Source organism: Condylura cristata, unplaced genomic scaffold (genome assembly GCF_000260355.1).
Source record: "Condylura cristata isolate star-nosed mole 26May11 unplaced genomic scaffold, ConCri1.0 scaffold00016, whole genome shotgun sequence".
Classification (NCBI taxonomy): domain Eukaryota; kingdom Metazoa; phylum Chordata; class Mammalia; order Eulipotyphla; family Talpidae; genus Condylura; species Condylura cristata.
Window position 1 is genome coordinate 10,860,786 of NW_004567117.1, and position 24,913 is coordinate 10,885,698.

The 24,913-nt window shown below is 41.7% G+C and overlaps 1 protein-coding gene across 1 annotated transcript in view; it reads left to right on the plus strand.

The window, feature by feature from the left end:
- Positions 1 to 58: 58 nt before the first annotated feature.
- COLEC12 (collectin sub-family member 12) overlaps positions 59 to 24,913 on the plus strand; it is a 165,958-nt gene continuing 141,103 nt past the window's right edge. Inside the window, exons 1-2 of the mRNA XM_004683772.2 lie at positions 59 to 193; positions 12,086 to 12,136. Coding sequence (XP_004683829.2) covers positions 187 to 193; positions 12,086 to 12,136 — 58 coding nt within the window. The 5' untranslated portion in view covers positions 59 to 186. The remainder of the gene's footprint in view (positions 194 to 12,085; positions 12,137 to 24,913) is intronic.

Sequence of the window (24,913 nt, forward strand, 5' to 3'; positions counted from 1 at the left end):
CGCGGCAGCCCCGCGGCACAGAGCGCGGAGCGGGGAGCGCAGGCCGGCGGCGGCGGATAGGGAGGGCTCCCAAGCAGACGGACAACGCGCAGTGCGGCTGCCATGGGCAAACAGTGACCCGCTGCTCAGCGCGAACTTCTTGCTGGCGCGGAGCCCTCTGGCTGGTGGTGCGTCTCCTCGGTCACCATGAAAGGTAGGACGGCGGCTGCCGGCGTGGGGCATCGGGCCGGGCGGGAGGGGGCGGAGGTGCATCCTTACGCGAACTTTCTCAGAGTTGTGTTTCGGGGAGAGCTGGCCCGGGGGGTGGGGGGGTACATGTGTGCACACTTGGGCGCTCCCGGGCTCCGGAATGGGGCTGCGCAGGAGATCTAGAGGTGGGGTTCGGAAGCGTTTAAGCATTCTCCCTATCGTGTCTCTGCAAAGTAGTTTGAAGCTCAGAGTCGTTGTTTACGGATTCCAGTTTCTAACTTTTTAATTAAAAAAATATGCGGTGGAGAGTGGAGGCATCATCCTTCCCCTCAGTGCGCTTTCCACCCTGCTGCGCACCCCACTCACTCTGCGGACCTCTTTCCGCCCGGCAGTTGCCTTTTCCCCTGGGGAGAAATCGACGTGCTGCCGGCCGGGTGTTTTCTACCGGACTCCGGGATGTTCTCGGTGCGTCCTCCCCACATCTGGCAATGATTAGGTGCCCGCGGAGTTCAGCTGGCTCGGGAAGCGCGTTTGGCATCTTTCTCCATCAGCCCCGCTGGCTGCAAAACAACTGCTGTGGGTTCCGCGTCCCTTCCCAGTGCCCGCCTGTGGAGCTGGTGAGCCCACGTGCGTTCGGGGGAATCACACAAATCATCCCGTTAATCGTCTCCTGGGCGGGTTTATGGAAATGTCAGATGTTATCGTACCTTTAAACGAAATCACCAGGAGAAGGGCTTTGCAGGGGCAGCCTTCTGGTTAGCAAAAACACGGAGATTTGTCAGCAGAATCCTGATTTATATGTAAGATAAATAATTACAGCGGAGACATCAAAGAGGGTCTTTTGGGGAGGGGCCGGCGTAGTGTTTACACAGGACTGGAGCTCCTGGTTTTGGACAAGTTTATACGTTTCGGTCACCGCGCGGGCCGGCCTTGAGTGGAGGGGCTGGGTGCGAAATGTCATCCGACCCCAGTGACTGGAGCTAGCTGCCGACCAGACCACTCGAGGCGGTCCTTTTGACTTGCAAGCCTTGCTGTCCCAAGAGGCGTCCGGGGAGCCCCAGACGCTTGGAAAGTAACTTCTGGCTCCAGGTGTCTCTGAAAGGCAGTTCTCGCTAAACTATCCGAAGCGATAAAGTCCTACCAATTTGTTTTGCCTCGGAATTGTGTCTCCCTATTTGGAGACTCTGGGAAGGGAGGCACCGAGCGCCAGGCAAAAAGTGGCCCGCCCCTGGGAAGAGAAAGGAAAGGTATGATTCAACTCTGGCTAGAGAGTTTCAAAACGCTGTGGTATGTGCTTGCCCTCTGTCCATCTCGATTTCTCTTCTCTCTCTTATATTTTAGGAAGCTAGCACTGTTCTTGGCTAGCAAGGTTTAAAAGATCTACCCGAAAGAAAAGCATTCACATACCTAAAAGTTACCTCGAGGCTCAAATATACTATTTTAGCCAGAGGTTACTCTTCTCATTACTAATCAGTGAGACCAGTAATTTTGAATTCTTAGAAAGATAAGTCAGCTACTCATTCTGTCAGCCCCCTTGTGGGTTCCTCAATCCTGAAAATCTTGCTATGCTTTTTGAGTGGGTAAATGATCGTTAATTGCCTTGTGGGTACTTTTCCAGTGTTAATTCAATCAGCAACAGAGAATACACCTCAACGTTTTCAACATTCTTGTGAGATTTTTGCTGCTTTATGGAGCAACCTAAGGATCTCCAGGAAAAACTCATTACTTATTTGGGGTCTGGGCCCTGCCTTAAAGACCTTATTTGTCTTCTGCCCAGGTGAAGGAGCAACCAGTGAATGCCTGGGTAGATTAATCACTTCGAAGGTCTCCTACAACAAAATGCTCTATAAGAGGTTCACTTACCAATTGTTGGCATATAATTTGCATTCATGTGTCTTGTTGGCTACGTAGGGAAGTGAGGGGATAGTAATAATTTTTAATAGCTGCTAAGCACCACCCCACTACGCCTGCTGTACTGCTGCAATCCATCAAATTAATCCTCTCAACCTATCGGCTGAGGTAAGGTATTTTGATTTTCACATTATAGTGGTGGAAACTTAAAACTAGAAGAAATAGAAATTGACAGGTAGGAGAGACAGACATTTAAAGACAAGTTTTCCCGTGTGGCTTGGAAAAACCTAGAATACCACATAGGATAACCTCCTTGTAGCCTAGAAGAAAAGTGAATCGCAGACAAATGAGTTGTCAAAGAAGCCACAGCAGTCAGCAAGGGGTGAGGCCAAGATATGGGCACAAAGACTTCTGAGGCCAAGCACAAGTGTTTCTAACCAGAAAAGAAAGGCTCCTTTCCCAAGTGGAATTAATTTTGGCAATTAGCCATAGGTATCTAAACCAAAATTTGTGATTAGTTAGCATAGTTATTAACTCAGTTTCAGAAAGCCAATGCTGAACTACAATTTGATTTTTCTAAACCATAAAGTCAATGACAAGCCTTGCAGAAGCTTAAAGATCAAAATATTAACCTAAAATGTTCTTTAACTTAAAGAAAATAGTGGACACCTTAGAGATTGTAAGCTTGTTTGCCGAAGCAAAAATTTAGCTCTATATGAGCCAGATGCTTTTTTAAAGGAACCTGTTTAACTTTCTAGTTCTGAAATTTTAATCTTGGAGATGGCCCAAGGTTTGGAAGTCCACATCTGCTATGAGCCACAGCGCCACCTATTTGTTGCATTCAGCAAGTGTTTGTCTCCATTCCATTTCCCCCATCCTGGAGTCACAAGTACCAAAATAATGACATCATTATATATTTTCCAGAAGAAAATTACTTGCCCTGTTGCTGCAATACTTGAAGTCTTCCAAACAGATTAAAACATGTAGTTGTTTTCTTTTATTTCCAATTTTATGTTCACTTAGTTGTGCTGTACCATAAATCTCATGATTTTGGATAAACATTCACATTCTTTATAAAGGAATTTGACTCCTCTAGAGTTAGGTGTGTCATTACTAAATCACATTTCTGGTTCTGAAAGTTGGGAATGTTGGTAAGTTTCAATGCAGCAGCAGCACTTGTTACCTAAGAGACTGTGGAAAACAACCAGCACATGAGACCACAGACATTTAAACCACTGTGCTAATTTATTTAACACAGGGAGGTCGATGCCTTCAAAACATAGTATTCAGCTGCTTTTGTATGTGAACATTTTAAAAATACTATTTGGTGATAATATTTAAAAAATACACTGGTAAGCAGTACACTTAATACTGCCTGTTGTTTCTCTGAACTTGTGTTCTCCTTGTTTCCCAGTGTCTAAGATTATTTTTGTTCTGAAATGGAATGAACAAACAAATGTGCAGGAGCCGGCTGCATTTAATATTGAAAGAATCAGGTTTTCTGATGGGAAATGGAAACACAATGATACTTTCCCCCCTTTCGTTGATTAGGAATGGAGCTGCCTTTTTGGAAGGCAAATTTTGCCCTTTCATTAGTTTCAGGATGCTTGACATTCTGAATTTGATGTTTAATTATTGCTAAATATACATCTTCTCTGTATTCCCCAAGTACCCCCCATCTCTTCTTTCTCCCTTCTTCCCTCCACTATGTGATAATGGTGTAACTGGGAAAAGCTGGCACATGATAGCTCTCAACCTATGTCTCAACTAATGTCTAATTTTCTGACTGTCTCATTAGTGCATTTTTTTTACAGTATTTCAGAATGGTTAAGGTAGCTGCTGCCAAAGTAAGTTAAATGGCTTTTGACATACTGGTTTTCAAATGCAGAGTAGACATAAAATTTTGTGATTTTAAGAAAAGTATGTTTCACCTTGAATAAACTTAGCATATGGGCAATCTCTCAGGAGGGAGGGCAGGGGTAAGAAAGAGAGGCAAACCTGTTACACAGGTGTCCCCATGGTGGGCAGAGGGCGCTAGCAGAGGAAACCCAGACCAGTGGCAGAACCTGGCGTACCTGCAGGCCATACATGCCTGTGAAGCTTGAGGCTTCAGTTGGTGAGTCAAAGGGAAAACAGTGAAGAACTTGAGGATGGGGACAGTATTCTAGGTCTCTGATGTAATCGTGCGTGAAGTGTGTCCACCCATATGCTGAGCTAGCTCCACCAGTCTGGTCCTCTCCTTTCCATCTTTTGCTTTTCACTCACTCTGAAGGTACAGGCTCTCTCAGTTTCTGGTGTTCCTGTGACTGGCCTCAAAGAGGGACACAAGGTCACATGTTGGAATGTAAATATAAGAGCCAGGAAAAAGGTCGATCTCCATCATGTTCTGTGCTCAGAAATAACTTCTTAGGTGATGGGCCACCTAAAATTCTTTCCTTCAATAATAGCTACCATTAATTGAGCACCTGCCATAGCAGACATCATTATCTCCTCCAGTACAAATAGGAAGACTTAGGCTCAGAGAGGTCGAGTTACTTGTCTAAGGGTACCTTCCTCATCAGATAGGAAATTGGTATTGAAATTCTGGCCTGATTCCAGAATCTGCATGTCACAGCTGTGCTAGGCTTCCTCCCAGTGCCATCCTTGTGAGTCTCTGAATCAACGCATTTTTGTTAAGTACCCACTGTGTATCACAGTCCACCTGGGGAGCCCGATAGAGAGGGTCGAGGGCCCTGGGTTCAGATCTCATAACCTGACATTAGAGATCTGAAGAACTGATGTACTCTTCTGCCATCCACTGGAGGACACTCTAGATTGGAGCTCTTATAAAGATAAGCAGATTCCAGGTTGCTGCTCTGTGTAGATTTTATCTTCTTGTGGGAGACTTTTGTTTGCCCCTTGAAAGAATGTGGATGACCCACTGGAGCCATCAGCTCTGAAAGTTTTTCTCACAGGTTTACCAAGAGGAAATAAAACTTTCCCAGAAGTACCATTTTCAAGAGCAGATTGTAATTACCAGTAAATAATAATAATAATAATAATAAGGGTATAGACATTCTTCATAGAAAGTATTTCATTCTTTATTCCTGACTGCAGTTTTTTTCTTTTTTATATTTTTCCTTTTTTTACATCGTTCTTCATTTTGTCCATTTTTTCATCAGTTGAAATCCCCGTGGGATTCCCACCACCAGTTTACCTGTGTGCCATCAAAACAGTACAGTGCACTCTTCCCACCCCAGTTCTGACTGCACAGTTTCTAACCACATCAATGATTCAGAGCTTAAAGAAGCTAAATTTTCAATCAAACAATATTTGATGTGCAATTAGGAATGATATTTGGAAAATCCTAAACAATGTAGTACCTCGGAAAAGGTCCCACTGATTGTTTATGGTACTTTCATAGCTATAGTAGTGAAAACCAATGTAAGTAGTAATCAGTAATACCAAATTAAGATCTAAAGCTATTCTAAGAGCTTCCTTAATGTTAATTGAGCATTTATCATACTCAATTGAGAATTTATATGAATATACATTACATAATTTGAGTAATAGAAATATGTTCATCGTCTGGGGATGAGATTTAAAATTAAGCACATTTTTTGGACTGACTATATTAACTATGACTCCTTGATGCTTCCTGAAGGACTAATCTTATTCATGAGCCTGAGAGGTTGGACATTGGGTATTCTGCTAGGAAAGCTAACTTGTTGATAGTTCTGTGGAAGAAGCCATACTTCTATGGGCCTCAGTCACCTCCTTTTACATAGAAACGATAGGAAACTAGCTGATATTTATGTAGTGATCTATTATTCAAAAGTAAAATAGTCCAGCTGAGAGCCCGGCTGGAAAGAGACAACTAAGCCATCTAGCCATTGTGCATGGTCCTTCATCTGGCTGCTAGAAAGTTCTGAACTGGTTCTGTTCAATCTGGCATTTGTCAGCATCTACTTTGTGCCAGTTAGTTAATGCTTTAAGTCCAAACCTTTCATTTTCTTGTTTCAAGATGAACGCCACATGCTGGCCCTTTGGAACAAAAAAATCCTTTTCTGGTAACTGGAATCTGTGCACCTTTGCACTTTTTTTTTTGTTTACCCAACTTATATCATCCATTCATATTTCCTTGTTTTGTTTAATTCATATTTAGTTTTATCAAATTATATTTAGTTTTATCAAATTAGACATGTACAAAGTTGGATCAAAAAATATTAGATTTTTTTTTATGAAACCAAGAGTCTCCTACCCATCTCACCTTCATTTATCATTTTCCATTTCCCATAGGCAGCCTCTTGAGAGCCATTTTTTCATTTTCTTTTGGCATTTACTTCTCTTTCAGTTATCTACTGATGCCCAACAAACTGTGGTTAAAACCACAACCAGTTGTTACCCTTTACAGTTGTGGGATTCTGGCTGGGTCGGGAGGGAACTGCTGTCTCTGCTCTCGAGGTGTTGGCTAGACTGAAGGGCTTCCCCCGAGGTGGGACATGGACAGGGTGGCTGGAACCACTGAGGGGTGGCTCATATTCTCTCCTTCATGGCGCTCTTCCTCCAGGGATTCTGTCTATCCAGTAGCTTCTAATTTGTCAAGGTAATGATTTTCACTTGGCAGCTGGTCGCCAGGAGGGTAAAAATGAGCTGAAAGGCTTCTAAGGCTTTCAAAGCCCTTAGGTAACCCACTGCCACTCTTGCCACATTCTGTTGGCCAGAGAAGTTCCAAGCACCTCCAGGCCCCCAATTTGAGAGCTGTGTAAATGGACTTGCACGTGGAGGGGTGGAAAGAATTGTTGGTTTTGTGAACATCATTATAATCAATTTTAAAACATTTCCATCACCCTCAAAAGAAATCCCATACTCAGTAGCAGTCAAGCTCCATTCCCCCCCCCAGACTTCCAGCCCTAAGCAACCTTTCATCTTCTTTCTGACTCCCTGAATTTACCTAACACAGATATTTCATATAAACGGAACCATACAGTATGTGGTTTTTATGGCTGTTTTCCTTCACTTAGTGTAATGTTTTCAAGATTTATCCATATTGTAGGATGTATCAGTACTTAATTTCTTTTTATTGCTGAATAACATTCCATTTTATGGATGTACCACAATTTATACATTCATCAGTTGATATTTGAGTGGTTTCCATTTTTCTTTTATGACTAATGCTGCTGTAAACCTTTGTATGCATGTTTTTGTGTGCACATGTTTTCATGTTTGTACCTGGGAGTGAAGTTGCTGGATCATACGATGATTCTGTGTTTAACCTTTCAAAGGAACTGCCAGCCTGCTTTCCAAAATGACTGCCTTTTGCTTTCCCTACCAGCAGTGTCTGTGAATTCTAATTTCTCCATATCCTTAACAACACTTACAAGCTACCTTTTTGATTAGAATCAACTGTTTCTTTAAAAAAGCAAAAACCAGCCTTCCTATTTCATCTTCACCTTTGTTCTCCTTCCAAAGTAATCCGTGGGCCCTCCCTCATGGCATAGTGGGTTAAAGCGCAGCACCAAAGTAATTTGTATCCCAAATATCTGAGCCTTTTTAGGGTTTTGTGGTGTAAATCATTAGCTTTCCCTGCCACTCATACAGGTTTCTTGGGTCTGTGTGGTGTGGAGCTAGATGGTCCCACAGGCCTGGGTGCTGACAAGCTGTGATACCTTGGAACAAATTGTGTAACTTCTTAGAGACTCAGTTTTTCTCATCTGAAAGACAGAAACATAGTGAATGGACATTTAGTAGGTGTTGACTAAATATTAGTTCTCTTATCTTCCCCATGAGATTTAATCGCTTTCCCTTTAGAAATTCATTAGCTTGTAGAGATAAATACATGTATAACTCTAATCTGCTTGATTTTCAACAACTGAGTGACTGCAATGTGCCATCAGTGTAGTTATTGAGGGTATAATGTGACAAGTTTCCTGTTGTCAAGTTTGGTGGAGTCAAAACTATACTGAACATGAGGTGGACAGAGTAAGTGTGGTCACACTGCTGCCATGGGAGTGCAGGGGAAGGAGAGGTAAATTCGTGGGGAAGGAATATACAAGTTGGGCCACAGATTGTTTGGAACATTTTAACATGTATCACTCAACTCTCTAAACCAAAGTTCATTTGCACTCATGGTACTCTGAAGTAGCTCAAAGAATAAATCAGCAGCAGAATTCTGTTCAACATTCTCCATCATGAAATCTCTGGCCAGTGTGGCTCTGTGCCAGTTATCAAGGAAAGTAAAATAAAAATAAAAATCATGCTCTGAAACAGGCAAGTAAAAGACAGCGTAGCCAATAGACATTGAAACAAAAATGCTATAGTACAGCAGTGGAAGTCAAAAGAGTCCTTACTTATAGACCCAAATCTCAAATTAAAAATGTTTTGTTATTTAGGATGTTCAGGTTGCTTCTTCCTTCTTCCCTGGGAACTGCTGTCAGAGGCAGCATCAAACTTCAGCCACTGTAGAAATTAGAGGCCTTAATCTTGCTCTTGTGGGAGTGTAGCAGATAGGTGGCTTAAATGATGGCAGAAACAGATTTGGAAAAGAGACACGTTGCTAAGGTGATTGAATATCCTGTACGGAGACACTCTTTATTTTGACACATCACCTTTGCAAACCCCGATACTATAGAGGCAAGCTGGGGCACATTTGACTTGAGCCTGCACAGCTTGCTGTTATTAGGCTATTTGTCTCACTCAAGCCCCACTGTCAGCCATTGTGGATCCCATCATAGCCTTTTCCTGCTAAACTGCGCAGGTATTTGGAGCCTGTGATAGCTCATCCTCTGTCCTTTGGCTCTAGTAGTCCACTGTGGGTCGTCCATACGCCAGAAGCCTCCTCTTGCCCTCTCCATCCCAACCTGAATGAGCTAGTTATTAATTAGCAATGGATTGGGGAGATACCTGTGCTTGTGAACTAGATACCAAGCATCACCGGCCCTGACTCTACCCAGCCTTTTAGGCTGTAAAAGAGGATTCTAAAGTCAACTTTTGGAAAAAAAAAAAAAAAAAAACAAAAAACAGAGTAAAACAAAGTAAAAAAAGTTTTTTTTCTTCTTTCAGCACTTCTCTGAGTTTATTTTGAACTATAAGTTCAAGAAGCATTATGAATTTCCAGGAAGGGAGGCAGGTTAGGATACAGTTTCTCATGTTTTTCTCACTAAAGAAAAAGCATTAAGATTGATTGAAGGCACTTGTCTCTGAGGCCGTCCCTGATAATTCCAGTCAGCTGTTATCTGTGGTACTTGTACTCTCGTATTATTTTCTAACTTTAGAGTTGAAGGAGATAGAGAAATATTTATTCTTTTTGTGGCTTCTTTGAGAATTCCTGATTGTTTTGGGACGAAGGTTAAGACAAGTAGGAGCTCCTCCTTCAGACTTATTGGGGCTTGCCTATAAGGCTTTTGTTTTCTTGAACCTCTAATAGACTTGAGTGCATTAATTTGGAGGCAGAACTGAAGTTGCTTTAATAACAAAAACATGAGACATTTGAAGTTCCCAGGAAAATTTCAGGAAGAAGCCAGTCAGACCAAGTGTTGCCTGGGAAAAAGATCAGAGAGGAAAGGAAAAACAAACAAATAAACAAACAAATAGTAGGCTTGCTGAAAAGAACATTTTGAGGAGAATAGAAATTCTAATGGGAAATTGTGAGCTGTTTGCTATCAGGGTCTTAGTGTAAACTCTTTTGTTCCCACTGTGAAATCTTCAGTGATGCCTCCTTGGCACACAGTGTCTGGTCTAAAAGAGCAGATTCTTTTGCAGACATGCCATGTAGTGGAGGAGCCAGAGCTGGTAGGGGAAGCTTATGGGGGGGTGGTATTGTTAACTTATGTCTCATCAACTCCACTAGGCTGAGATATATATTAATTGAATGAATGAGTGAATGATTGATTGATTATCTAAGCAGAAGCAGCAAGTAAGGGTTTTTCTTTACTTGAGACTAGATCAGGCCACTCAGCTACTAATGTAAGAGAATTACTAAGTAAAACAGGCACAGAGCACAGGCTTAAGATACCTTTGTTGATCAGCCAATCACTAGGTCAGTGTGAAAGGCATTATTCTCTGAATGTAAGCATGTTCTTCCCTACAGGATGAACTTTCATCCTTGACATAAGACTACTTTAATTATGAAGACTTTTACAAGCAAGGTCTCTTCCCTCTTCTCTGAGTAAGTAAACATTGTAAAATACAATGTTTCTCTATTAGGAAAAGCTGCTCAAGTGTTTTCATAATAAACTATTATTCAGATAAGGTTCACCACATTGTTATCACTTGAGATTTCCCATAATATTTTTTAGGAAATATCATTTGGTCACTGAAAAAGATGATTACAGAGGCTTGGTTTCTGCCCTGGATATCCCTCCTCGAAAACTTGTGATTCCTTGAGGGAAGGGATCACATGGAAGGAACATGGGCTAATTGAGGCTCTTTTTCTGCCTTCCCATCTCCAGTCTCTTGTAGCTGCCATATGGGGCTTGTTCCTGCCCCCTCCCCCCGAGATTTCATTACCCAGATATGATGTCATGTTATTGCAAAAAGTGTTTGAGGGCCCTCCCTGGTGGCACAATGGGTAAGGACAAAGCGCTGCAGCCACCTCAGTGTGAGTTTGATCCCCAGCCCAGGAGGTGATCCACATGGCGTGGCAGACCTCTCCTGACCTGTCTGCTGCTCCCCTCAGCTGTACACTTCGTCGATGGGCCTGTTAGCTCCCCACTCTGTCTCTGATAGTCCTCTCACTGCCCCTGCACTACCTCTGGCTTGTACCCCAGTTCTGTTCATTAAATAAATAAATCTTTTTTAAAAAAAGTGCTTGAGAGTGAAAGCACAGGCCCAGTGCACCTGTAATTATGTATGCCTGGGGGAGAAGCACATCGCAGAGATTACAGGGACTAGGAGGCCCACTTGCTGCCTACCTGCCTCCCTACCTGCTGGTCTGCCTGTGTATCTGGTCCCCTGCTTCAGCATTAAAGGCACGTCAGATAAACCTACGCTCCAAAATTCTATCCCCATTTGCCTGAATCAACAGTGAACCTGCCCAGCCTGTGATGGTTGCATACCACCACATATGCTTTTTTTCTGAAGCCCATTGGTAGGGAGTGTGGGACTCACAGTAAAGGCTGAATCATTGCTTTTAAACTGAACTGCACCTTTGGAGAAAGCTGAGTGCTAGTGGTGACCACAAGAATAATTGGTCAGTACTCCCTAGAAAGACCTGGTCTTGCTACCTTTAATTGTTATTTAAAATATCCTTTAATTCCCTAATGAATTGGTATACCACACACCTAGCAGAATTATAAAATGAGTTTTTATTGATGTGATAAGGGATTATATGTCTATGGTAGGAGGGGGAATTTTTTGGTAAAAAATTCGGCTGACATATCTTGTTTCCATAGTGTTCCTGCATTTAGGCCTTTCTGCAGTAAGGCTGTCTTTTGAAATATTTTTATTGGGAAACTATATGTTGGTCCCAGCTACCTGGTGGACAAAGAGTGAGGTGGAGTTTGTTGCCATTGAGAAGCGGTGCTGGATTCCTGACATGCAGCACTGGGTGGGAGGGATGAGCCCAGGCTGCTGGTTTCAACTGAAATAGGGGACTTTAGAGTTGGTTACAGGGTGATCACTTAACTCTTGCGACAGGTGATTATTCAGTCATTTAACAATTTGTTTAAGCCCCTCCTTTGCGACAGGACAGGCACCATTCGGGGCCAAGATAGGAGATGTTTCTGCTCATCAGATGCATAATGACAGACACAAGCATGAGTGATGACAGTATTAGTAATGTTACTAATACTGAGTCTTAGTAGAGGTCCACAAAGACATCATGAAGCTGTCACACTTGAAGTAGGGTCTGAATTAGGAATCACATAAAGAACAGGAGGAAAAGCCCCCAGGGCAGAGAGCCTGCTGGCTCTCAGAAAGCAAGATGTGGGCAGTGGCAGAAGGAGTCTGAGACTGGAATGGTGAATGAAGGGGAGGGAAGGTGAAGCAGCTGGACTGGGAGCCGCCGCATCCTTCCCTGGCTGCTTTTCTGGCCCTGCCAGGTTAACATGTGTCTTTTCTCCCGCAGACGACTTCGCGGAGGAGGAGGAGGTGCAGTCCTTCGGTTACAAGAGGTTTGGTGAGTTCTAATTCCTTGTCCATGCTCCATCTAGGACACCGTAACGAGCATTTGCTGAACCTTTGACAAACATGAATATTTGTGGCTCGGAGGCCCACTTTTAGTTGGAAGTGGGTTTCCATATAACAGGTGGACGCTTTCTCCCTATGCCAAGGGCAGTGGAACTGGAGCTGTGCCCAGGTATGGGAAAGTGTTGGGTTGCTTAAGGTTTGCTGAATACAAACCAGATGGCTTAATAGGCAAAAACATGGCGGGAAAGATAGATCTGTAATGCATGGCATTTCTCCATTTGGCATTTAGAAAACATTTCCCCCCCTTTTGCTCAGGCCCTATGGTCATGACTTAGTGTTACTGGGTAGGTGAGCGGAAGACTGTTTATAGGAACCTCAACCAGGACAGGTGCTCTGTGGTAGACTGAATCATGGCCGCTGAGTTATCCACATCCTAATCCCCAAAACCTGAATGTTACCTTATCTGGCAAAACAGGCTTTGTAGGTGTGATTAGGTTAAAGAGCTTGAGACATGGTGATGGGCCTGGGTTAATCAGGTGGGCCAGGTGTAAAGCCTTAAGGTAGGACTTAAATGAAATCACAAATGTCTGTGGAGGGAGGGATTGGACTACTCAGAGGAGGTGATTTGATGGAAGCAGAGAATGGAGTGATGTGCCCTAGAGGTGGAAGAAGGGGCCAAGGATATAGGTGGCCCCTAGAAGCTGAAAAGGGGCAAGGAAATGGATTCTCTATTCACAACTTCCTGAGGGAAGCACAGCCCTGCCAACATCTTGGTATCTGCTGACTGAAGCTGATTTCAAACTCAGGCCTCTAGAACTGTGACAGAAGAAATTTGTGTTGTATTAAGCCTCATGTTTGTACTAATCTATTGTGGCCGCCCTGGGGAACTAAGCATGAGCCCGCTCGGCTGTGGCACACTGTGCTCTTCTCTCTTGACCGTGCTAATGCTCTGCATTTGGCTTTGAACTGCCAGTGAACACTGCAAGTTTCCAAAGACAAATCAAGATTTTTCCATCCAGCTTGTTTCTGGCCAGAGAAAATGGAGAAGGATAGAGGAGAAAAGAGTGAGTATGTGGAGAAAGAATGTGATTGTGTGAGAGAGAGTGTGTATGTATGAGGAGAGAGAGAATATTAAAGAGAACAAATCTATTTCCTGTTGCTTAAAAAATCCTGGCTGGACTTTGATTAAAGTTAACAACCCCCAGCTGCTCTGGCTCCCTCATTGCTTCAGCATTTTTCCTTCTGGATACACACTTCTACATTTCTTTCTGGAGGAAAAGATTTTTTAGATGGGGACGCAGGGGCACCGAGCCCTGGCGCCTCTGTTTGCATGGGGCGGTGGGGCTTCAGTGCAGCCCACTCACTCTTCCAGTGTCCACACTGCTCTTACTGTGTCTCCACAGTTTCATATTCTGGGTTGGGATCGTGTGTTGTTCTGTTTTGCCTTGGTGGGTTTACTGAAGGTAATATAGTGAGAGGTGACCAAGAATTATAAAAGAAAGGGAAAAAAATAACCAAAATTGAAAGGCAGATATAAAAAAGAAAATCAAACTTGTAAAAACTGGGCAAAATAAATGTTGCGATATCTGCATACTTTGAAAATCAGTAGATTTCAAACCTGTATTTGAAAACCAGTAGAAATAGATATTGGAAATCAGTAGAAATATAAAAAAACACGAGAAAAGCTTTCCTTAAAAAGAATGACCTTGAGAGAATATTTATTTAAAATTCCACAACCATGTAACTGACTAGTGGGTGGGGACTGGGTAAAAACAAACAAAAAAAAATAGTAAGTTACTGAAGACATTTAATTTATGGTGGTTAAGTTATGGGTGGTAATCTCTGATGACTCAGAGGAGGCATGATAACAACTTACAAATACTGGAGCGCGTAAACAGAGAGGCATGAAGAGACTGATACCAAGTGGTACAAGCAGAATAGAGAATGAAATTAAAATGGGAAGCCTTGGAATAGGTGATGAAAGAGACATTCTGATGTTAAGAATTCTTGGGCCTGTTTTAAGGTAAAGTGATGGGTGCCTGGCATAGGGTTGAAATTTGGAAATGGAAGATGACTTTGAGATGACTTAAATCTGCCTTTACCTTCATGGACAGGGAAGGTGAGGCTGAGACAGGTTACCTACCTCTTGGCTCAAACACATTAGCTGGGGCTGTGGTCGAATGTTGGGTCTTTCAACTCTCTGACTAGTGTAGCATAGGGATTGGACCTAACAATGAGGTTAGGGTGACCTTTCAACTTTTGTGCCCGAGAGGGGTATACCTGTAGGGATCCGTGAGTGGGCTGATCACCCAGTCTGTCCCTACTGGACTTTGGACTGGGTTTTATAGAACCTACATGGGTTCTACAGAAATGAGGTCTTAAATGGATTTTATAGAAAGCGTAGAAGATTCAGTTCCCACTAAATACTCAAACTGGTCACTGAAAGCAGCAGAAATCAGTCCTTCAGGTGTGGTTAAGCTTTAACCATTAAGGAAGATAAAATTGGTGGTATACGATGAGTGGGAGGGGTCCAGAAACAACAGCGCTGTAGGATCTGCCCCCAACCCCCTTGCTCTTGTGACTTGGAAATCAGCCACTTAAACGCTATGGGCCTCAGTGCTGCTTCTGCCAGTGAGCAGAGTGATGACTACCAGGTATAAGTCTAACTCGCGGGCCTTCAATGAGACTGAGAGATACCGGAGAGCCAAGCACTTTGCAAGTACAGCACTGTGAAAAAGTATTGGTTGGTTTCCTGAGGTTGGGGCTGGCATTCTCTCCATGTTTTTGGTATAGATATCAATAAATACAAAGCATGACAGGTCTGAAGGAATAAAAGTGTGATGTACCTCTGAATATTGTCTTTAGCTTTTTTTTTTTTCTTTGTAAAAGTAGGCTATATAACATAAAGGATTTGGTTATTGCCTAATTTTGTGAATGTCATACTTCTGCAAATAAAATGAACAAAACCTAAATTTAATGAACTGTGGGGTTATTAGCAGGGCAGTGGGGCCAGTGTTTTAGCAGATTGTTAGGTGGATTTGTTTCCAAAGTTATCATAAATAATCAGAAACTTGTGGCTTCATAATGTCAGGACTGTTTATAAGACAATGTTGTGATTTTTATCAACTTCAGTGCAGTATTACAGTAAGAGAAAAATTGGTGATTTCCAGTATTCTAGATTGATTATTTTGTTTATATGTTGATTTATTATTACATTTTTGGTATCAAGCAGATTTTCTATTTTTTTTTTTCTTTCATTCTATATGTCATGTATTTTATCCTCTTCCCAAAATTCTAGGCAGCTGTCTGGAAAAGTGATAGAGTAAATCACAAGGATTTGACACTATTTGCTCTCTGACAAAAGCTTCAATGAGAGAAAACTTTGTGAGATTAATGAAAGAAGCATTTTCAAACTTTAATCAGGCATTGAGGCTCAACATTTCTTGACCTCTGTGCAAGAGCTAATGAATCTGCTATGTAACTATAGTTACAGGTTGGCAGAATTCACCCTTGGAATATGAGGAACCAGTATATTTATTTTCTGTAAGTAGAATATGATATGTACTAAGGTGATAACCTTTCTTATTTCCCAGTTACTATTTTTCTTCAAAAAATATCACCCTGGTCCGAGAATGCTTTACTAGAGTTAATAAAAGGAGAAAATGAATTAGTTCATCCTCAAAGCGATTTCATTCCAGATTGTGGGATAAATTGCTTTAAAAATGTCTTCTGGAGCCCTCCCTGGTGGCGCAGCGGGTTAAAGCTCTGCATTGAGAATCTAAAGCCGCTTCCGCATGAGTTCGATTCCCGCCTGCCCCGGAGGTGACCACATGGCGTGGCAGACCCCTCCTGACCCGCCCGCTGCTCCCCTCAGCAGTGTACTTCCTCGATCTGCCTGTTCTGCTCCCCACTCTGTCTCTGGTGAAGCCTCTTGCCACCCCTGAGCCTCTGGCCTGTACCCCAGTTCTGTATGTACAAATAAATAAATCTTTAAAAAAAATGTCTTCTGAAGCCTTCTGATAAAGACTGTGATTAGCAAGAGTAAGCTCAAGTTTTGTTCATTTTTTTTTCTTTAATGGAGTAGGATTTGGAAAAAAAAAAAAAAAGGCATTTCTTCCCCAGGGATGAATGCATCAAAATTCCATAGAAGAAAGATAGAAATGGAAAGAGGGTTGAGTTCCGATTCTGCTGCTTAATTTATATAAAACGGTCGTGGCAAGCCTAGCACACATTGTGTATCACTTCCAAGGACTTACTTTTCCTTTAATACAACTCTGTGATTCCAGCAGGTCAGGGGTCATGCTTCTTATTTGATAGCTGCTTTTGATCTTTTCTGGAAGCCAGTGGTCTTCCTGGAGCTGTGTATATAGGTTTGGACCCAAATTCCAGCAGCACTCCCCAATTCCGTGACAGTGGACACATTATCAGCTATGTTGGAAAATCTCGGTTTCTTCACTTGCACAGTCTGGGTCCTAACAGGCTTTCTACCCTCATAGTATTGATGTGAAATGGAGTGTGATGCAGGTTAGCACCAGGCCTAGTATGCTGGCAGCTTCCCATAGGTTCTGAGCAGTAGTCTGATCATTAGATTCATTCTCCAGCCTTTTCATCCTGCTGCTTGAACACAGTGCCCAGGATTTAATAGGCCCATGGAACCTTGTGATTTTCAGCTGCCTCATGGCTTTTATATCACACTCCCTGCTTGACTGCTAAACACTGGGGAAGAAGAGAAAGCCTGGGACAGGGGCCTCTGCCCTAGCACCCCGGTGGCATGTGGGAGCCTAATGATCAGCACCACCCTGGATGTCCCAGACCCTTCCTTTGGAGCCTGCTTTTGGCCCCTTTTTGTCTGGAGCGGAGTTAGGAAGTCAAGTACTAGACATCTTGGTCCCTTTGATTGCCTTTGGTACCCTTGTGTTATCTTTGGAATATGATCTAGTATAATAATAGGATGTTCAAAGTTGAAATGATGAGGAACAAGAGAGATGTGAAAGTCTCTGTAGAGACTTTCTGCCTGTGAAAGTCTTGGGTAGGTTTAAGGGTTGACAATGAGCAACTAGGGGCAGCTGGAAACATTTGTTGTTTGTATTTGACAAAGCTTTCACAAACAAAGTTGTTTCCTTGAGACTCTGCTATAAGGATTATTAATAGCTATAAGTCAGATCTCAAAAATTACAAACTGTAACAGCAACAAAGAGTAAAAGCATTCTCTATAGAATGGAAGTCAGATCTTTTGTAGAAAAGGGAATTATTCTAAGAGTTAGAAAAATTTTATTTAAGGGTTATAGTTTAAAAAGCGGTATCAAGTGACTTGCCCAGAGTTTCCCCAAGTGTCTCCCTATACCTTTGCTCACCCACAACTTCACAGGCCCTCTCATACCTATAGTTCCAGTCAAGCTGGGTTTTTTCTTTTCTACTTGTTCTTTTGCAAAATAATTTCTGGTTAGCAAAACTTTATAAAGATTTATTCATACAGAACTGGGGTACAAGCCAGAGGTGCAGGGTCGGTGAAAGGCTTCACCAGAGACACAGAGAGGAGCAGAACAGGTAGATAGGTGAGGTACATTGCTAAGGGGAGCAGCGGGCAGGTCAGGAGAGGTCTGCTGCGCCATGTGGGCCACCTCTGGGGCAGGGATCGAACTTGCACTGAAGTGGCTGAGACTAGCTTGCAGTGCTGCGCTCTAACGTGTTGCATCACCAGGCAGGTCCCGCAAGAATATTTTTAACAGTTTAAACTGCACAGCTCTGGGCACATTGAAGCAGCCTGAGGTTTTTATGTTGACTAGAGCTCAGCCCTATTCTGGAAGTCCTCTGCCACCTTTACAGTTACCAGCCCCTCCTTCCAAACCCATCTTCCAAAGACATATGAAACTGCAAATCTGTGACTCTGGGGAAATCATCGAGCTGTTTCTTGCCCAGACGTTTAGAGGAACCCAATGTCTAAAAATGTAGGGGAGTAACAGCACATATATGTCTAGTCCAATAGCCACAAAGAGATAGCTTCTTTCTGAGGCATATGGTGAGTTTCTACTTCCAGTGCAAAGAAAGGATTGAAAGAGTTTTTGCCAAGAGGATACTAAGCTGTTTTGGGGAAGCTGTTCACGATAAACCCTTATACTCAACTTCTGGTAGCTTGGGTTTGGGGGACCAGGCTGTCTATTTCTCTTCTGCTGTGACTGTTCCCAGAAGCCTGATTCATCTTTGGATTTGGAGAAGGAGCAGCTTTGATGTCTTCCACCTCTGACAACAAAGGAGGGCTGCACACATTCCTCTTACCACAGCCCTTCGAGACTGACACCAGAGAGTTCACCCCTTTCCCTGATAAGAATGCTAGGAATTTCCATCATTTCCTGCAGGGAATGGCTAAATAAGCCCAGCATGAGGCTGTCCTTTCAACAGCACCCCTTCCAAACATCTCTAAGTGGAAAAGGTACAAAAGCATGCGAAGGACTGACCTGGTCAGAGAGATAAGTGGAGGGCAGGGAATGCGAGTTAGACTTGGTGCCCCGGTAGGATTTCTGTGGAATGTTCAAAGCCACTTTCATTACTTAGTGGGGAGGATTTATTTGTGTGACTTTGCAAACTCTTATATTTCCGATTATATAAAAATTTGTGTCATGCAAAGCAGCAGACACAAAGAGACCCTGAGACTCACCTTGCAGGGTAGTCGTGAATAGCTTCCATGGCTTCCTTGCCCTCTGCTACCAGCCAAGTATGTGGGCTTCCTGAGGCCTGAAAAAGGAGGGCCACTGGCAGTAACCAGAGAAAATTTCCTAACTGTTATTATTATGGATTATATTCATAACTCTTGATTGTCTTGCCAACAGTACTTGTTTAAATTTCCTTACCTGTCAAGAACTTCTCAGTAATTAGATAGATCACCCTTGCCATGTCTTTATTGTTCATTAGTAAAAAGTTATCCAGCCCTACATTTTCATATGATTACAGTTCTTTTATTATTTTCATTTGAAAGACACTATTAAACATCCTTTCTTGAATGTCTTAAATAGCTACAATGTGGTAAATAGTTTCTCATTCATTAGTTCATTTAATTCTCCCAGAAATCCTTTGAGGTGGTAACTCTGAACATAAGGAAAGTGAAACACATGACATTGAGTGGCTGGACCACTCTACCTATGAGCTCAACTTGACTCCAGTTCCCAGTCTCCTTTCCACCCTATGGCAGAGAGGCACGTGGCTGTCTATTCTCAGAATCCCAGGATTTGGATAGGAAAGCAAATGATCATAGATGGTTGTGGTTAAATCTTAAGCAGCTTATACATAGCCTTCTAATTTATGGTTTTATAGCACGTATAGGTTGAATAGTTGGACCTCAAACTTCCAGCCATTTCAAGTATAATTCCTCCCCTTTATTCACTTATGAATACTGGTAAGGGTGTGGAGAGAAGCAGAGCAAGAATAATTTGTTTTTCCTACAACTGGGTTGAAGCTGAATGTGGCTTGTTTTTATTTTTGGAAAAATTAAAGAAAAAATATCCACTCAGCCATTCTTTCTGTTAAGACAGCATGAAGACATTAGGTTGTTTCCAGTGTTGGGTTGTGGGGGTAGGGTGGGAAAAAGTTATTCCTTTTGGTAGCAAATTCAAGCAACTTGAAACATGAACTCTGAAACTTTCCTTGAAAGGTCTGAGTTGTTCATTTGGAAACCCCTCTGGGAAAGGGAAAGACATCCTAAAGTTAAGGATTTTGAGAAACACCTCTGTCCTCAGCGTAGTTGTGAACTAGAAACTCTTTCTCATGTTCTTCTCGGTGATCTGGGTGTTCGGGTCATGGCTGGGTAGGAAGCAAGGCTTTACGCGCAGACAGTCCTGGCTTACCTACGGACTTCTGCCCTCACCAGGGAGTCAGCTGTCACCTCTCAGCCTCACTTTGCTCACGCTCATGTGTGAAATGGGAATGACACAAATACTGTGTTGTATATAATTGGAGGTTGTATATAAAACGTACACATTAAAATTTATGAAACCTACAAATAATATACTTGGGGGCCAGGTACGTCATAGTTGTGCACGGAATTGTGGTTGCCCTTAAACTGGTGACGGCTCCCAAACTCTCACTATCTTCCCTCCCTCAGACTTCTGCACCCCGTTTGGTGTTTGTTGCTTCTGCACTCATGCTCCCTGCTGCTTCCCGCCTTCTCCCTTCTTCAAACCTTACTGCCCTTACTCCTGTATTCTCTGCTATAATTTGTTCTGGGAACATTAAAGAAATGTATTTACTTGTAGGGCTTTTTAAAAAATAAGTTAAAAGCTTGGTGATCACCAACAAAGTATTTTTTATTATGATAAAGTATACATAACAAAATTTACCTTTGCAACCATTTCTGATTGCACAATTTTGTGGCATTAAGCATATTCACACTATTGTGCAACCATCACCACTGTCCTGAATCGTGTGTGTGTATATATATATACATTTTTACTAATTTTTTGCGTGTAGTCCCCACCTCCATGACCTACTTTATAACTGAGACTCTGTATGCCTTTATCTTGTTCATCCATTTGATCCAACCCCTATTAACTACCAGATTCTCTGTATCTAATTTTATGTATTCATTTGTTTGGACATCATATCGCATTTGCCATTTTTTGGTGACTTATTTCATTGGATATAATACTAAAGATCCATCCATGTTGTAAAATTGCAAGATTTTATTCATTTTTATGGCTTACTATTCTATTAATATATAAATGCTACAACTACTTTATCCATTAACCCGTTGATGGAGGGAAAAAAATACACTTTTAGGAAGTTAGCACATACTGGGACAGATTGCTGACATAACATCCTGACTAAGAGAACATATACTGGATCCAGATTGTTGGGGTCAGTTTCCAGCTTTGCCACTTACTAAGGAGATATCTTGGATAACCTTGCATACCTCAGTGTTCTCATATAAAAGAGGGGCACAATTACAGTATCTACCTGTGAGATGTTGTGAAAACTGAGTGGATACAGGAGAGCCTTGCTTGTGGAATGGATGGCATAGAAGTATGCTTTAAAAAAATGTAATATGTCCATGGCCACAGGGTGGTTACAGCCATTCCATGTGGGTGAAACAGTCTTATTGCTTTGTCTTCTTTGTAGGAGCAAGAACACTTTCCCCAAAGGTTTTCAATAGAAGAGTCCCTCAGGTGTCACTGGCCAGCATTAAGTCACCAGTCCTTTCCTAAATCATATGAACAAAGTGATGGTCTGACTCCAGCTGGCTTGGTGGATCATTTGAGCTGGACTATATAATGAGGGATTAAGCACTCTGACCACTATTAATTATGTGTAACTTAATATCCACCTTGTGTAATAGACTGTAACAATGTCAATGTTAAATTACACAGTGATTTCTCCATTACTAAATAGCAAATATAATTGAATCTGACCCATTATTTATAGTTTGTTCCCTTTATAAAGCTACCATGTTTCACAGAACACATTGAAAAGCTGACTTTGTTCATAAAATAGTTATAAGTTTACTTTTGAATGATTTTTACTTCTGTAAATGGAGCTGTGAGGTACTGATTTCTCAGGAATGGAGAATTCTTAGTTTCTGACAGTTTAAAAAAGAGAAAACTTTAAAACTAAGAAATTAATGTAATGGAGAAGAGTATGATTAAACAAATGAACAAATGCTAAATTTGCTTTCTGGATCTTAATATTCTCCATAGTGTTATGGAAAATTTTGAAGAAACTTTTTTTTTTCCAGAAGAGGAACTAAAAAAAGAAAGAGGAAAAAAAGGAGAAAGTTCCAAATCTAATGACTACAACTCTTGCCACAGGAAATATTGGGAAATTGGTCTTCTATTCTGAGTCATAACTAATAAACACTTTCTGCTTCCAATATTTCATTTTTATCCTTTTTATAAGTTTTGGAAACTGACATTTGGCCCTGAGTCACGCTTCCCTTTGTATTACTAGGGTAGGTTTCTTTTTAAAAAATACTGATTTAAATATTCTATACATGCAGCAATATCTTTCTGCATACAGGAGATGAAACTTTAGACTTGTCAAAAAAAAAAACAGGAGAATGGAACCAAAATCTGTAAAAGATCGGGCTAAAACCCAGAGTGTGTTCTTACTCCAAATGAGTAAAAATGGCCTCTTTTTGTTCATATTTGAGATAACTTTCTAACCTTGTGTTCTGTGAAGCAGGAAAATGCATCAATAAATCACTGGTGACATTTTACAATTTATTTTCAATCAAATGGAAATATTCAAAACTAGATGTGATTACCATAACTCCATCCTGAATTTTATTTTATTTTGTGCTGACAAAATTGAATCCTCTATCTCATATTTTCTATTCTCTTCTGGTATGTGACAAGGAACATCAAGATGTGATTCCTCTGCCTCACATATGTACCTTTTAATTAGAAGTCTTACTGTGGAATTGCTTTTGGAAATAATTGAGAGGAAATAGGAATACTTATTTATAAACTCCTAATGAGCATTCACTGACTGCCTTCCATTCCATGAACACTGATGCATAAAACTGGGTCCCTGCTTTTGACTGACTTACTCATTATTATCGATATCTATAATTCTTTTTCAACTTCTGAGAAAACAAAAGTTTTAAAAATTCTCATGAAAACAATCTTTTTTCCCCTAAAAATGTCCATACCAGTAATGGTATAGATGATAACCTTTCTCAAAAGCTTCCCCACAATGTATATGTAGAAAAAAGAGCTGCAGTTTTGTGGTGGAAATGATGTGAGATGAAATGTCAGAGATTCACATCAGATTTTGCAGGTAGAAGCAGAGAAAGGGAACAGAAGAATTGGGGGAAGGGGAAGTAAGGGGAGGCCCTATGGCAGAAGGTGAGCTCAGCATCATGGGTATTTGGAGAAGAGATCAGGCAAGGAAAACTGGCGTCCCACATGCCACTTGCTGGGGAAATGTATGTGTTCAGTGACATTTGCTGCGAAATTGAAGCAAGTAAGACTCATGGGAATGTCATTACTAGTCAATGCAATATGAAAATGATGAGACATTTATTATCCTTCTATAATTTGCTGTGCATCATATGCAATAAAGAAAGGAGACATGGCCTTGTGCCTTTGGGACTTGAAAATTTAATGAAAAGCAGACAGCATTTTCCAACAACGGTGCATTTGCATAAAAGAAAACTGTTAGCCAACCCTACAAATTGCTTCCCCTCCCACCCGCAGAATTTAAAAAGGCACAATAGAGGGCACCATATGCCAGATGGAATGTGGACCACCTTTTTCTGTCTCTAGTTGTAAATTCCCCGTTGGTAAAATTTCAATGATTTCCAGATAAGATTGGGGCTCTTTTACCCCTTCCCCCTCTAGTCTGTGCAAGTGAAATGGGAATATAGAATGTCCAATCCCTTTGCCCCACGGAAAATGTTCAGGATGAGGTGTGAGAATCTGTGTGATAAAACGGAAAGGAGGTTGGAAGTTCCATCTTCAAATGTCATACATGCCATTGACCACAGCTGTTACTAACCGCTGCCACGTGAACACACTTCATATACCAACAGCACGATGGTTTAAAACACAATTCAGAAAGTGTGTAATAAAATAATTTGGTTCAGAAGCCTTTACTATTTCGAAAGGCCAAAATGAACCTCTTGTGGACAGGGAAGCCTGTGAATAAGGACCACAGAGGGCCAAGTGACCTTGCATATGTACATTTACACGACTGAGCTTCCATTTGCTTGTAATGGAAAGGGGCCTAACAGGCTACATATGTAACAGGGGAGTTGTGAGGGTGGTTAATATAAGTGAATTAGCACAGTGCCCAGCACTCGGGGTGTGCTCATTCTTAACCAAAAGAGGACAATGAAAAGAGAATTAGATTTTAAAAATGAGTTCAGTACCTCGTTTGAGCTCTCTCCTCTCTGCACATACATACACCCCCTGTGTGCACTTTCTTTGCACATGGCTGGGTATTTGAAGAGTCCTTAATTGGAAGCTTAGACGTCAGCTCTTCTGCAACTTAAAGGTACTGGAATAGATGATTCTGCACTTTTCTTTAGGCCATACAATATTGTGGTTTGCATCTGTAATGTGACCTAGAGTGTTGGAGACCCTGTGTTCCCCGATGACAGATTATTGGAGGGCAGAACAGGCAGGGTCTCAAGGTGGGAGCAGAGTAGGCAAGCGAGTGGAGATTCCTAAAAAAGGGGGAAAAGGAGAGAAAGGGGAAAGGGGAGCAAGGAAAACATGGGTATTGGAGTTGGGTGCAAGTCTTTCCTGTTCTGCCTTTAGCAGAAGTTTATTTTATACATTAGGAGCAAGCAGTGGGATCACATCAGCACATGAACTGGGCTGAGAGATTACAATCATCTTTTTTTTTCTAACAGTTTAGGGTTGTATTGCCCTTTAACTGAGACATAACATTCATTATTCTTAAAATCAATCTATTAAAGTTACGATAGGTACATCGTAACTTCATAAATTCATCGTAAATTCATAAAATTTAAGGCTAACATTGTTATATTTACTACAGTGTTGATTGGCTACAATAAAGTCCCTTTAAGCCTTAAATGCCATTTAATGATCTTCATTCTCCTTGAGACATCTTAGAGGGTAAAGTAAAGTCGAGGACTAGGGTGGAGGCTGGGCTGGAGATGTGAAGGGGGATAAGGTGAGGTTGCGGCCAAGGAGAAGTTGTAAAAGAGGGTAAAGTAAGGTCGAAGACTCAGCTGGAGGAGTTTCCTGGTAGATAAATCACTAAGGGAGATAGTAGGATTTCTCATTTAAAGACTGAGCAATGAAAGCTTAAG